The sequence below is a fragment of the Pagrus pagrus genome (assembly GCF_965226575.1).
Source record: "Pagrus pagrus genome assembly, chromosome: 22".
NCBI classification, from domain to species: Eukaryota; Metazoa; Chordata; class Actinopteri; order Spariformes; family Sparidae; genus Pagrus; species Pagrus pagrus.
The window spans coordinates 1730593-1746471 of record NC_140204.1 but is presented as its reverse complement, the minus strand read 5'-3'; the positions used below and the strand labels follow the sequence as shown (position 1 = coordinate 1746471).

The 15879-nt window shown below is 36.5% G+C and overlaps 4 protein-coding genes across 4 annotated transcripts; all 4 read left to right on the top strand.

Annotated features, from left to right (window-relative positions):
• Positions 1-1047: 1047 nt before the first annotated feature.
• LOC311251824 (trace amine-associated receptor 13c-like) lies at positions 1048-1950 on the top strand (the record flags this gene model as incomplete). The annotated part of the gene is made up of 1 exon (XM_084344469.1): positions 1048-1950. One exon carries the CDS (start codon positions 1048-1050, stop codon positions 1948-1950), a length of 903 nt encoding a protein of 300 aa, XP_084200595.1.
• A 3017-nt stretch (positions 1951-4967) lies between these two features.
• On the top strand, positions 4968-6517 carry LOC311251823 (trace amine-associated receptor 13c-like; the record flags this gene model as incomplete). The annotated part of the gene is made up of 2 exons (XM_084344468.1): positions 4968-5993; positions 6498-6517. Exons 1-2 carry the CDS (start codon positions 5036-5038, stop codon positions 6515-6517), a joined length of 978 nt encoding a protein of 325 aa, XP_084200594.1. The 5' UTR covers positions 4968-5035.
• Positions 6518-9196: 2679 nt separating this feature from the next.
• Positions 9197-10406, top strand: LOC311251175 (trace amine-associated receptor 13c-like). The gene has a single exon (XM_084343514.1). It carries the CDS (start codon positions 9228-9230, stop codon positions 10344-10346), a length of 1119 nt encoding a protein of 372 aa, XP_084199640.1. The 5' UTR covers positions 9197-9227; the 3' UTR covers positions 10347-10406.
• Positions 10407-13213: 2807 nt separating this feature from the next.
• On the top strand, positions 13214-15471 carry LOC311251822 (trace amine-associated receptor 13c-like; the record flags this gene model as incomplete). The annotated part of the gene is made up of 3 exons (XM_084344467.1): positions 13214-13388; positions 13614-13963; positions 15424-15471. The coding sequence occupies 3 exons, from the start codon at positions 13214-13216 to the stop codon at positions 15469-15471; spliced, it is 573 nt and encodes a 190-aa protein (XP_084200593.1).
• Positions 15472-15879: the final 408 nt, after the last annotated feature.

Genomic DNA, 15879 nt, shown 5'->3' with positions numbered 1-15879 from the left:
TTTCCTTTCTGCTGAATTATAAACGAAGTGTGCACATAGATCAGTTCGTTCTTATGACACCATTCATTCATGTTAACACCATCATGTTGTTGTGATTTAGTCACTGTTGGTTTGGGACAGCGTGTCTTGGGATTCTGAGAATCGTCACATCAAATCTGTAAACTTCAATCAATGATGGGGACACATTCTTTACATTTTTACAGACTAGATGTATAGTTGCTAGAAAGAATCATGCAAATTTGTATGTCCAATAGCGAACAACTATTATTTTAGTCCTGTCTCGTGTCATAAAATAAAATAAAAATAAATGTTGTCAAGATCTCTATTATTAAAAATATATAGTTTTTGCTCATCATCTCTGCTTGGTCATGGAAAAAAATGAATTGACCACTATTTTTACAGTTAGGTATGAACATAAGGCGTTAACTGCCAAACCGCACAGTTACAACCAAAATGGCCTATAGGGTAGCACATGTATGGATAATGCAACCACAGCCACACCACGTTCCGCATTTCAACACTGCATTTTGCTTATAGTGCCTATATGAACGCACCATCAGTGTTCAGTGTACTTCAGCACCTAATATCTGTACATTTATGCAAATAATTTATGACATCTTAAAAAATTACTTTTTTTTTTACTCTTGCTCAAAACAAAACTACTTTCCACATATCATCTTCGATGTTGGTCATTATTGTGCACCCTCCAAATATTATTAAAATGCTTCTGAGACTGTTTTACATTTATGTTAATAGGAGGGTTCTGATTGGATGGCACAGTGGGTGAGATTATTCTTTGGTGGCTTCTATGCTGTGACTGTGATTACAAGACAGATATTTCAGCAATGTTTCTTCTGAGATCCTCTCCGTGTTGGATTCTGTTGGGTTATATTGGAGGTTTTGGCATATATTTTGGGGTTAATGATGACAGGGGACTTTTCTCAAGAGCAGTTGCAGTACTGTTTTCCAGGCAGTAATGCCTCGTGTATTAAGGCACAGTTAGGTGTGGGGACTAACTTTGCCCTGTATTTGCTTTTTGCTTTAGGCATGCTGGTTACCATTTTAGGGAACTCTGTTGTCATTGTGTCAATATGTCATTTCAAAGAATTGTATAGTCCTACCAATGTGCTCATTTTATCTCTTGCTCTGGTTGATCTACTAGTGGGTGTTATTGTGATGCCCTTCAGTGCCATCAGGACTGTTCATGGCTGCTGGTTCTATGGTGAGGACTTCTGTCTGCTGCACTCCAGTTTGGATGTGTTTCTCACCACTCTTTCTATCTTTCACCTAGTTTGCATTGCTGTCGACAGACATCAAGCAATATGTAATCCTCTGCATTATTCTAGAAAAATCACAATGTCAGTGGCAATGATTATGGTATGTGTCAGCTGGGCACTGGCTGCTGTCTTCTCTTATGGATTGCTTTATTCAAAGGCCAATATAGCAGGGCTAGAGGATTACATGGCGTCAATAAACTGCCTTGGCAGTTGTTACCTTCTCTTTAACCCCCTTTGGGGAATCTTGGACAGTGTGATCTGTTTTTTCTTTCCCTGCACTGTAATGGTTTGTCTTTACACTCAAATATTCATTGTGGCTAAAGAGCATGTAAGAAAGATTGGAGATATGAGCAACTGTTCAAATGACAGAGGAAGAGGAGGGTTGATAAAGCAGTCTGAGTGCAAGGCTGCAAAGATTCTAGGTATTGTGCTTGGTGCATACATCGTTTGCTGGATGCCCTTTTTTATAACTTCGATAAGTGATGCCTTCACAGGCTTCAGCACACCTGCTGCCATCTTTGAAGCATTTGTTTGGTTGGGTTACTTCAATTCAACCTTAAATCCAATTATTTATGCCTTGTTTTATCCCTGCTTCAAAAAATGTTTTCATTGTATTATAACTCTGAAAATATTTAGCTCAAATTCCTCAACCATGAATATATCTGTTAAATGAAACATCTACATTACAAAAATGTACTGTTTAACATTTTTAAATAAGATTTTTTAAAAAAACAAACAAAAACAAAGTCTTGATAACATTTGCACCAGCAGCAGAAAGGTCTGTTTTTTTGTCACCAATAATTACATGTTTTTCTCATTCAAAAACCTCAATTGTGCAACTATTATAAGAAACTCTTTATTACATTAGCAGTGTGTTTTGTCCAACATATTTTTAATGTTCAATTTTTCATGATTTGATTTTGAAAACACATCAATAATAAGATGTATAGCTGTATTAAAATAATGCTTCTTGATCAAATTACACTTTACGCATAAAAATGGATATATATTTAAATAGTTTATTATTCTGTTATGTGTTTTGTCACAGACAAAAATAAGGCTTCTAAATACATACTTTGTCATTTCTTTACAATTTTGTCTTGTCAACTTTGTCTTCAGACAGCACCACACTCAACTGAATGAATATGAGGGGAAAACATGGGCAAAAATTGTTTGAAAATATGTGAATAGAGGAAGCTGTAACAAGCCTTTTTTAATAACATGTCATTAACTCACATTATCCCCTGAGAGCAGCGGAGATTCAGTCAGCCTTTCAGTGTCTTTTATATCATCATAAATTTGTTCACAGCCTTGAATTGATCATATATCAAAGACTTGTTATTACCAATTTTGCTATTACCAACAAATAATAGTCATGTATAATGTGGATAATTGTTTTTCTAAAATTGTTTTAATAGAAAAACATAACACTTAAACATGGCAGAAACATATCATATCTATATCTATTTCTTCATAAAATAAAGCTCAACAGTCTTTGTCCAATTGGTTGCCCAAGATACCTGGGGGCCTCATTACAGAAACATCCTGATCTTATCTCAGTTTCAGATGACATTTAGGATTTTTGGTATTATACAAACATGTTTCCTCACTGCATTAAGTAAAAAAACAATCCTATCTTATCGGGACATACGGATTTAGCTATTACAGAAACATTCTAACTCTAAATGAGTTGACCCTGTCCTACAGTCAAAATACCTGCCATTAACTGTTAGGTCTACATGACAATGACAACAAAGATGGGGGACAACATGAACACTGAAATATTATAATGGAAATGCTACTCAAATTATTACTGCAGTAGAACCAAACTAAGTCTGTTGGAGAAGCAAACACTGTTAACTTATCAGCTTAAATGTTTTTAGACCATGTATACGGGGGTATATAATATTTCCTCTCCACTGACACAATAAATGCCTCCAAATCATTGAGACTTTTCTTGTCAATACAGCAAACTAGTCACACATGAGGTGAGAACACCATTGTCATGGATACAGGCATTAGCATATACGCACTTAGCACAGATACTGGCGTGACAAGATGACACTTTTGACACTTCAGATAAAAGCAAACCAGGAATCATAATAATGAAAACATATAATTAGATTTAGTTTAAATGAAACACTGTTTAGTAAACTAGACATACCAAATTAAGCAGGACAGTTTGCCGAAGTATAATACATCTGACTATTATCTTCTGTTAATCGATAGCTATCGATAACTATCTATTAATTGATAGCACAGTAGGCTGTTCTAAAATCTGACAGAAACATCCCAAACATGAACTGTATCCAAGCACTGGGGGGTTCAAATAGATGTTTGTTGTGGTGGATTATTTTATTTACTAAGTCTATACCACCCAGACGATATCAGGGAAATTAGCTAAGTTTGTCTGCTTGTCTAGAATTACAATCAGAAATTATTTTAGTAGCCCCGCAAACGGGAAAATGTATGCATCACAGCAGCCAAAGGACAGTTCAATATAACAATAAACAATAATAATAGTAAAAAATAAACAATATAATAAAAAGGTAGGAAGAAGAGCTAGAGCAGAAATAGAAAAAAAAAGCATATACGTAATATGTACAAATATAAACAGTGTAATTGTAACCAGTGTGGGCAGTGTATTGTTATCAGTAAATAATAAATATGAGTATACCATTGAAGAGGTTCTGGAAACTCTGTTTTGGGTGGTGGAAGTCAATCATTTGTTTATGTCAGAGGACTTAATTTCTCAATGAACATTAGCTACTGTTGCTCTCTGTTAGCGGAGTGGAGAGCGACACTCAGACAAGGTACTTGCTAACCTGCATGAAAATCCACCCGAGTCCTTCACAAAGAAATCCACAGTCCAGCATCATAAAAACAACTTAAACAAATAATGTATAGGCTTGTATAGGCAATCAAAAGAGACTGGGAAGGTGTCCTTCTTCAAGTCATCTTACAACCTGCTCACATATGGCCAATAAAAAATAATTAACATCTGTAAATCACTGCAAATTGTTACATAGGGCCCCTTTAAGTTAGCTAAAGGTTAACATTTTAACAAACCACATCAACAACGACCAACACTGCTCGCCTAAATTCAGAAAAAAAAAAAATTACTCTTTGATTCATACTGTATCTAAGCATGGACAAGTGCTGAACTATTCAGTTAATTCTTGCATCAACCATACATTAAACTAGGACTGCAATTGCAGCTGTTCATGACACTCAGGCTGCTCCTGGTGCTCTGCTGCAGGATCTCAGGCAGAAGGGCCCAGAGTGCTCTCAGAAGGGGGATGCTCTGAATGACCCAACAGTATACTCAGACAGCGCTCCGAATTTCCAAACGATCGAGTTAATGGCAGAGTGCGATTTAAAGCTTGGATTGAATATTAACAATTGTAAACTCAGTGTACAGTGTGTATCAACAATACAGCAATTAACATTTGTTCAACATTTATTTAAGTATAATGTATTTTAAAGTTATACATCTTCACTACACAACACCAAATTATTTCCTTCTGAAATTGCAAATATGATGACATAATAATGTTGCTTGGACTATTTTACATGTATGTTAATAGGAGACTTTTGATTGGATGGCACAGTGTATCCAATGATTATTTAGGTGGCTTCTTTGCTGTGACTTTGACAACAACACAGAGATGTCAGCTTGTTTATCCCATTTCCCCTGTCCTCTCTCTGTTGGCTTCTGTTGGGTTATCTCTGAGGTTTTGGCATATGTGTTTGGGTTTATGATGACTCATGACTTTTCTCAAGAGCAGTTGCAGTACTGTTTTCCAGGCAGCAATACCTCGTGTATTAGGGCACAGTTAGGTGTGGGGACTAACTTTGCCCTGTATTTGCTTTTTGTTTCAGGCATGCTAGTTACCACTTTAGGGAACTCTGTTGTCATTGTGTCAATTTGTCATTTCAAGCAGTTGCATAGTCCTACCAATGTGCTTATTTTATCTCTTGCTCTGGTTGATCTATTAGTGGGAGTTATTGTGATGCCCTTCAGCGCCATCAGGACTGTTCATGGTTGCTGGTTCTATGGTGAGGACTTCTGTCTGCTGCACTCCAGTTTGGATATGTTTCTCACCACTCTTTCTATCTTTCACCTAGTTTGCATTGCTGTTGACAGACAACAAGCAATATGCAATCCTCTGCATTATTCTAGAAAAATCACAATGTCAGTGGCAATGATTATGGTATGTGTCAGCTGGGCACTGGCTGCTGTCTTCTCTTATGGAGTACTTTATTCACAGGCCAATACAGCAGGGCTAGAGGATTACCTGGCATCAATAAACTGCCTTGGCAGTTGTTTTATTTACATTAACCCAATTGTGGGAATCTTGGGCAGTGCTTTGTGCTTCTTCTTTCCCTGCACTGTAATGGTTTGTCTTTACACTCAAATATTCATTGTTGCTAAACAGCATGTAAGAAAGATTGGAGATATGAGCAACTGTTCAAATGACAGAGGAAGGGGAGGGTTGATAAAGCAGTCTGAGTGCAAGGCTGCAAAGATTCTAGGTATTGTGCTTGGTGCATACATTGTTTGCTGGATGCCCTTTTTTATAACTTCAATAATTGATACCTACACAGGCTTCAGCACACCTGCTGCCATCTTCGAAGCATTTGTTTGGTTGGGTTACTTCAATTCAACCTTAAATCCAATTATTTATGCCTTGTTTTATCCCTGCTTCAAAAAATGTTTTCATTGTATTATAACTCTGAAAATATTTAGCTCAAATTCCTCAACCATGAATATATCTGTTAAATGAAACATTTACATTACAAAAATGTACTGTTTAACATTTTTAAATAAGATTTTTTTTTTTTTTAAACAAAGTCTTGGTAATGCATTTGTGCCAGCAACAGAATGGTCTGTTTTGCTGCTGTCACCAATAATTACATGTTTTTCTAATTCAAAAACCTTGGTTGTGCAACTATTTTAAGAAACTCTTTATTACAGTAGCAGTGTGTTTTGTCCGGTAAAATTTTTCATTATTTGATTTTGAAAAACACATCAATAATAAGATGTATAGCTGTATTAAAATAATGCTTCTTGATCAAATTACACTTTACGCATAAAAATAGATTTTTTTCAATACTGTTTATTATTCTGTTATGTGTTTTGTCACAGACAAAAATAAGGCTTCTAAATACATACTTTGTCATTTCTTTACAATTTTGTCTTGTCAACTTTGTCTTCAGACAGCACCACACTCAACTGAATGAATATGAGGGGAAAACATGGACTAAAATTGTTTGAAAATATTTGAATAGAGGAAGCTGTAGCAAGCCTTTTATAACAACATGTCATTAAATCACATTATCCCCAGAGAGCAGGGGAGATTCAGTCATCCTTTCAGTGTCTTTTATATCATCATAATTTTGTTCACGGCCTTGAATTGATCATATATCAAAGACTTGTTATTACCAATTTTACTATGACCAACAAATAATAGTCACATATAAAGTGGATAATTGTTTTTCTAAAATTGTGTTAATAGAAAAACATAACACTTAAACATGGCAGATATCTATTTCTTCATAAAATAAAGCTCAACAGTCTTTGTCCGATTGGTTGCCCAAGATACCTGGGGGCCTCATTACATAAACATCCTGATCTTATCTCAGTTTCAGATGACATTTAGGATTTTTGGTATTATACAAACATGTTTCCTAACTGCATTAAGTAAAAAACAATCCTTTCTTATCGGGACATAAGGATTTAGCTATTACAGAAACATTCTAACTTAAGAATTTCCTATGTTGGGAGTCCATTCCAAGTTTGGATGGAGTTGACCCTGTCCTACAGTAAAAATACCTGCCACTAACTGTTAGGTCTACATGACAATAACAACAAAGATGGGGGACAACATGAACACTGAAATATTATGACTGAAATGCTACTCAAATTATTACTGCAGTAGAAACAAACTAAGTCTGTTGGAGAAGCAAACACTGTTAACTTATCAGCTTAAATTTCCCAGACCATGTATAAGGGGGTATATAATATTTCCCCTCCACTGACACAATAAATGCCTCCGAATCACTGAGACTTTTCTTGTCAGTACAGCAAACTAGTCACACATGAGGTGAGAACGCCATTGTCATGGATACAGGCATTAGCATGTACACACTTAGCACAGATACTGGCGTGACAAGATGAAGCCGATTGAAGAATGAAGTTGATAGTTCTAGATAGGAAACCTAAAAGTTAACACACAATGTCTAAAATAGGATAGGACGCAGTCATGAGTTTAGGAATCGCTTTTTACACTTCAGATAAAAGCGAATCAGGAATCATAATAATGAAAACATATAACTGTATAAAATACTAAGATCAGATGTGAATATCCTGTTCTTGTTAATCAGCCCATAATGATTTAACAGAACACGTTTCCCAAATGTAAACAGCTCAGATTTAGTTTAATTTAAACACTGTTTAGTAAACTAGACATATACCAAATAAAGCAAGGCAGTTTGCCAAAGTATAATACATCTGACATTGTGCTTTGCAGTGCTTGCATTTCTATTAATTGACAGCACAGTAGGCTGTTCTAAAATCTGACAGAAACATCCCAAACATGAACTGTAAGCACTGGGGGGTTCAAATAGATGTTTGTTGTGGTGGATGACTTTACTTACTTTGCAAAGTCTATACCACCCAAAAGATATCAGGGAAATTAGCTAAGTTTGTCTGCTTGTCTAGAATTAGAATCAGAAATTATCTTATTAGTTCCGCAAACGGGGAAACTTATGCGTCACAGCAGCCAAAGATCAGTTCAATATAACAATAAACAATAATAATAGTAAAACATAAACACTATAATAAAAAGGTAAGAAGAAGAGCCAGAGCAGAAATAGAAATAAAATCATATATACATAATATGTACAAATATAAACAGTGTAATTGTAAAAAGTGTGGGCAGTGTATTGTTATCAATAAATAATAAATATGAGTATACCATTGAAGAGGCTCTGGAAATTCTGTTTTGGGTGGTGGAAGTCAATCATTTGTTTATGTCAGAGGACTTCATTTCTAAATTAACATTAGCTACTTTTGCTCTCTGTTAGCGGAGTGGAGAGAGACACTCAGACAAGGTACTCAATAACCTGCATGAAAATCCACCCTCAGTCCTTCACAAAGAAATCCACAGTCCAGCATCATAAAAACAACTTAATAGGCTTGTATAGGCAATCAAAAGAGACTGGGAAGGTGTCCTTCTTCACGTCATCTTACAATCTGCTCACACATGGCCAATAAAAAATAATTAACATCTGTAAATCACTGCAAATTGTTACATAGGGCCCCTTTAAGTTAGCTAAAGGTTAACATTTTAACAAACCACATCAACAACGACCAACACTGCTTGGCTGAATTCAGAAAAAAAAATGAACTCTTTGATTCATATCTAAGCATGGACGAGTGCTGAATTATTTCAGTTAATTCACGCATCAATCATACATTAAACTAGGACTGCAATTGCAGCTGTTCATGACACTCAGGCTGCTCCTGGTGCTCTGCTGCAGGATCTCAGGCAGAAGGGCCCAGAGTGCTCTCAGAATGTGGTGCTCTGAATAACACAACAGTATACTCAGACAGCGCTCCGAATTTCCAAACGATCGAGTTAATGGCAGAGTGCGATTTAAAGCTTGGATTGACTATTAACAATTGTAAACTCAGTGTGCAGTGTGTATCAACAATACAACAATTAACATTTGTTCATATATATAAATATAATGTCTTTTAAAGTTATACATCTTCATTACACAACACCAAATTATTTCCTTCTGAAATTGCAAATATGATGACAATACAATGGTGCTTTGACTATTTTACATGTATGTTAATAGGAGACTTTTGATTGGATGGCACAGTGTATCCAATGATTATTTAGGTGGCTTCTATGCTGTGACTTTGACAACAACACAGAGATGTCAGCTTGTTTATCCCATTTCCCCTGTCCTCTCTCTGTTGGCTTCTGTTGGGTTATCTCTGAGGTTTTGGCATATGTGTTTGCATTCATGATGACAGGAGACTTTTCTCAAGAGCAGTTGCAGTACTGTTTTCCAGGCAGCAATACCTCGTGTATTAGGGCACAGTTAGGTGTGGGGACGAACTTTGCCCTGTATTTGCTTTTTGTTTCAGGCATGCTAGTTACCATTTTAGGGAACTCTGTTGTCATTGTGTCAATTTGTCATTTCAAGCAGTTGCATAGTCCTACCAATGTGCTCATTTTATCTCTTGCTCTGGTTGATCTATTAGTGGGTGTTATTGTGATGCCCTTCAGCGCCATCAGGACTGTTCATGGTTGCTGGTTCTATGGTGAGGACTTCTGTCTGCTGCACTCCAGTTTGGATATGTTTCTTACCACTCTTTCTATCTTTCACCTAGTTTGCATTGCTGTTGACAGACAACAAGCAATATGCAATCCTCTGCATTATTCTAGAAAAATCACAATGTCAGTGGCAATGATTGCTGTATGTGTCAGCTGGGCACTGGCTGCTGTCTTCTCTTATGGAGTACTTTATTCAAAGGCCAATACAGCAGGGCTAGAGGATTACCTGGCATCAATAAACTGCCTTGGCAGTTGTTTTCTTTACATTAACCCACTTGTGGGAATCTTGGGCATTGCTTTGTGCTTCTTCTTTCCCTGCACTGTAATGGTTTGTCTTTACACTCAAATATTCATTGTGGCTAAAGAGCATGTAAGAAAGATTGGAGATATGAGCAACTGTTCAAATGACAGAGGAAGAGGAGGGTTGATAAAGCAGTCTGAGTGCAAGGCTGCAAAGATTCTAGGTATTGTACTTGGTGCATACATAGTTTGTTGGATGCCCTTTTTTATAACTTCAATAATTGATACCTACACTGGTTTCGGCACACCTGCTGCCATCGTCGAAGCATTTGTTTGGTTGGGTTACTTCAATTCAACCTTAAATCCAATTATTTATGCCTTGTTTTATCCCTGCTTCAAAAAATGTTTTCATTGTATTATAACTCTGAAAATATTTAGCTCAAATTCCTCAACCATGAATATATCTGTTAAATGAAACATTTACATTACAAAAATGTACTGTTCAACATTTTAGATAAGATTTTTTTTTTTTTTAAACAAAGTCTTGATAATGCATTTGCACCAGCGACAGAAGGTTGGTTTTCCTGCTGACGCCAATAATTACATGTTTTTCTAATTCAAAAACCTCAATTGTGCAACTATTATAAGAAACTCTTTATTACAGTAGCAGTGTGTTTTGTCCAACATATTTTAATGTTAAATTTTTCAGGATTTCATTTGGAAACACATCAATAATAAGATGTATAGCTGTATTAAAATAATGCTTCTTGATCAAATTACACTTTACGCATAAAAATAGATTTTTTTCAATACTGTTTATTATTCTGTTATGTGTTTTGTCACAGCCAAAAATAAGGCTTCTAAATACATACTTTGTCATTTCTTTACAATTTTGTCTTGTCAACTTTGTCTACAGACAGCACCACACCCGACTGAATGAATATGAGGGGAAAACATGGACTAAAATTGTTTGAAAATATTTGAATAGAGGAAGCTGTAGCAAGCCTTTTTTAATAACGTGTCATTAAATCACATTATCCCCTGAGAGCAGCAGAGATTCAGTCAGCCTTTCAGTGTCTTTGATATCATCATAATTTTGTTCACAGCCTTGAATTGATCATATATCAAAGACTTGTTATTACCAATTTTACTATGACCAAAAAATAATAGTCATGTATAATGTGGATAATTGTTTTTCTAAAATTGTTTTAATAGAAAAACATAACACTTAAACATGGCAGAAACATATCATATCTATATCTATTTCTTCATAAAATAAAGCTCAACAGTCTTTGTCCGATTGGTTGCCCAAGATACCTGGGGGCCTCATTACAGAAACATCCTGATCTTATCTCAGTTTCAGATGACATTTAGGATTTTTGGTATTATACAAACATGTTTCCTCACTGCATTAAGTAAAAAAAACAATCCTATCTTATCGGGACATAAGGATTTAGCTATTACAGAAACATTCTAACTCAAGAATTTCCTATGTTGGGAGTCTATTCCAAGTTAGGATGGAGTTGACCCTGTCCTACAGTCAAAATACCTGCCACTAACTGTTAGGTCTACATGACAATGACAACAAAGATGGGGGACAACATGAACACTGAAATATTAATATTTGAAATGCTACTCAAATAATTACTGCAGTAGAAACAAACTAAGTCTGTTGGAGAAGCAAACACTGTTAAACTATCAGCTTAACTTTCCCAGACCATGTATAAGGGGGTATATAATATTTCCTCTCCACTGACACAATAAATGCCTCTGAATCATTGAGACTTTTCTTGTCAATACAGCAAACTAGTCACACATGAGGTGAGAACACCATTGTCATGGATACAGGCATTAGCATGTACACACTTAGCACAGATACAGGCATGACAAGATGAAGCCAATTGAAGAACGAAGTTGACAGTTCTAGTTAGAAAATCTAAAAATTACCACACAAGGTCTAAAATAGGATAGGACGCAGTCATGAGTTTAGGAATCGCTTTTGACACTTCAGATAAAAGCGAATCAGGAACCAGGAATCATAATAATGAAAACATATAATTAGATTTAGTGTAATTTAAACACTGTTTAGTAAACTAGACATATACCAAATTAAGCAATACAGTTTGCCGAAGTATAATACATCTGACATTGTGCTTTGCAGTGCTTGCATTTTTATTAATTGATAGCACAGTAGGCTGTTCTAAAATCTGACAGAAACATCCCAAACATGAACTGTATCCAAGCACTGGGGGGTTCAAATAGATGTTTATTGTGGTGGATGATTTTACTTACTTTGCGAAGTCTATACCACCCAGAAGATATCAGGGAAATTAGCTAAGTTTGTCTGCTTGTCTAGAATTAGAATCAGAAATTTTTATATTAGTCCCACAAACAGGGAAATGTATGTGTCACAGCAGCCAAAGGACAGTTCAATATAACAATAAAGAATAATAATAGTAAAAAATAAACAATATAATAAAAAAGGTAAGAAGAAGAGCCAGAGCAGGAATAGAAATAAAATCACATAAACGTAAAATGTTCAAATATAAACAGTGTAATTGTAAACAGTGTGGGCAGTGTATTGTTATCAATAAATAATAAATATGAGTATACCATTGAAGAGGCTCTGGAAATTCTGTTTTGGGTGGTGGAAGTCAATCATTTGTTACATTAAACTAGGACTGCAATTTCAGCTGTTCATGACACTCAGGCTGCTCCTGGTGCTCTGCTGCAGGATCTCAGGCAGAAGGGCCCAGAGTGCTCTCAGAATGTGGTGCTCTGATTAACCCAACAGTATACTCAGACAGCGCTCCGAATTTCCAAATGGTCGAGTTAATGGCAGAGTGCGATTTAAAGCTTGGATTGACTATTAAAAATTGTAAACTCAATGTGCAGTGTATCAACAACACAGCAATTAACATTTGTTCATTTGTGTCCGTATAACGTCTCTTACAGTTAAATGTCTTCATTACACAACAATAAATTATTTCCTTGTGAAACTGCAAATGTGATGACATAATAATGTTGCTTCGACTATTTTACATGTATGTTAATAGGAGGCTTTTGATTGGATGGCACAGTGTATCCAATAATTATTTAGGTGGCTTCTTTGCTGTGACTTTGATCACAAGAGGGAGGTTTCAGCATGTTTCTCCCAAGGTCCTCCCAAGGTTCTGTTGGGTGATCTCTGAGGTTTTGGCATATGTGTTTGGGTTTATGATGACTGATTACTTTTCTCAAGAGCAGTTCATGTACTGTGCTCCAGGCAGCAATGCCTCATGTGTTATGGAACAGTTCAGTTTTTTGACCAGTGTTGCCCTCTATTTGGTGTTTGTTTCAGGCATGCTGGTTACCATTTTAGGGAACTCTGTTGTCATTGTGTCAATATGTCATTTCAAGCAGTTGCATAGTCCTACCAATGTGCTCATTTTATCTCTTGCTCTGGTTGATCTACTAGTGGGTGTTATTGTGATTCCCATTTGCACCATCACAACAATTTATGGCTGCTGGTTCTATGGTGATACCTACTGTCAAATACACACCAGTTTTGATGTATTTTTCACCACTCTTTCTATCTTGCACCTAATTTGCATTGCTGTAGACAGACATCAAGCAATATGCAATCCTCTGCATTATTCTAGAAAAATCACAATGTCAGTGGCTGTGATGATGGTATGTGTCAGCTGGGCACTGGCTGCTGCCTACTCTTTTGGACTATTTTTCTCAAAAACCACTGTTGCAGGGTTAGAGGATTTAATGGCATCAATAGACTGCCTTGGCATTTGCAACATTTATCTTAGCCCCCTTTGGGGAATATTGGACAGTGCCTTCTGCTTTTTCTTTCCCTGCACTGTAATGGTTTGTCTTTACACTCAAATATTTTTTGTGGCTAAACAGCATGTAAGAAAGATTGGAGATATGAGTAACTGTTTAAATGACAGAGGCAGAGGACGGTTGATCAGGGCTGAGTGCAAGGCTGCAAAGACTCTGGGTATTGTTCTTGGTGTATTCATCTTTTGTTGGATGCCTTTTTTTATGAATTCAATAATCGATCCCCTCACTGGCTTCCGCATCCCTGGTCTGCTCTTTGAAGTATTATATTGGTTGGGTTTCTTCAATTCAGCCTGCAACCCCATTATTTATGCCTTCTTTTATCCCTCGTTCAAAAAATGTTTTCATTGCATAATTACTCTGAAAATATTCAGCTCAAATTCTTCAACTATGAATTTATCTGTTAAATGACACATCTACACTGAATAGAGTTGCCATCAATAATAACATGATTTTTCAAAAGTAAGACATTATTGCAGTAGTAATGGTACATTTTGTCTGACAACATAATTACTGGGCCATCATGTTTGTCTTTCTGTGTGATCATGTTACACACTCTTTTTCATGTAAAGCTTTTCAGTACATGAATTAAAGAAAAACAAAACCTAGCAATTATAACTTGTAAACTCAATTCCTAGTGATATTAAAAAAGAGCCCCTTGATCAATTTACACTGTTAACAATGCATATATCAACGCTAATACAGATTGTAGAACCATTTTGTAAATTAAGCATTACTGCATCATGTGTTCTGCTTTGTTTCCACATATTGACTTTCAGGAGGTTATGTATGAAGCTGGAGTTCTTCCCAGAAGCTTGAAAAAACAAATTTCTAGTCCAGAAACTGAATTGAATGAATATGAAGGAAAACGTGCATTGATATTAGTTTCTTCTCAGTCTTTTTTCATGTCAGTCTCATTCAGAGATTGATACTAAGTTTGTCTATTGAGGTAGCTGATGGTGTCATGTTTATACATTTGTCCATTTTAGGGCTCCCTTCCTACTGCAGTAAGCCAAGCTGTCATTTTTCACAGAAGCCCCTGAAAGTAGCGCAGAAAAATTGAAATTGAATGACTATGAAGGATAACATTTATGACAAAGTCTTGACAATCTTTCTCCACAGAAAGCACCTGTTCACTTTTGTGGATAACACTGATCAGGACACAACATATTTAGTAACCTTACATATTGAGTAATTTAATTACTATGCAGTTAAATGTAAGTTTAACATTTGAAATGTGTCATAGAGACAATTAAAAGCTTTATTACATGAACTGAACAAAATTCTTTGTTGTTTGTTTCTATCTGATATTTTGAATCTTCATTATTATCAATTAAGGTAAATGGTCTGCATTTCTATAGCGCTTTTCCAGTCCTCTCGGACAGCTCAAAGCACTTTACAATACATAACACATTCACCCATACACACACACTGCCGGAGGCTGCCATGCAAGGCGCCAACTGCTCATCAGGAGAAATTTGGGGTTCAGTATCTTGCTCACTTCGACATGTAGCTGGGGGGAGCCGGGATTCGGACCAGTGACCTTCCGATCACTAGACGACCCGCTCTACCTCCTGAGCTACAGCCGCCCCAATTGACATGTGTAGCCTCAATCGCTGTTATACAAAACTCCAGTTGTGTTGCTTATCTTATCTAAAAATCAGCCTGTCCATTATCTCTACTGTTAGAAATGACCTTCAATGTGTCTTGTTTCTGCTTAGACAGTTGAATGCCCTCTCATATACAGCTTCAGAGACTACATCATGTAGCATCAGAATACGGGCAAAACTCTCCTACTGACCTCCATAACATGCAATAGAATTAGTACACCACCCTGCATTGCAAAAAAGCCTTCAGCTGAATCCACTGTCTTAAACAACTTCCCCATTTATGCTCCACGCATATGGGTTTGCCCAACCAATCTACATGGGTTTTGTAGACTTGGAGAAGGCCTACGACCGTGTCCCCCGAGGAGTATTGTGTATACTGCGGGAGTATGTGCTAACAGGTCCTTTGCTACGGGCTATCCAGTCCCTGTGTGACCAAAGCGAGGGGTGGAGGGTGAGCTTCTGCCCCATGCAAAGGTTTTTTAAGTATCTCGGGGTCTTGCTCACGAGTGATGGGAAAATGGAGTGTGAAATAGATAGGTGGTTTGATGCGGCGTCAGCAGTACTATG

Bases quoted from the DNA above. Each gene is read 5' to 3' on its own strand.
- LOC311251175 (XM_084343514.1), top strand. From the start codon at position 9,228: ATGTCAGCTTGTTTATCCCATTTCCCCTGTCCTCTCTCTGTTGGCTTC.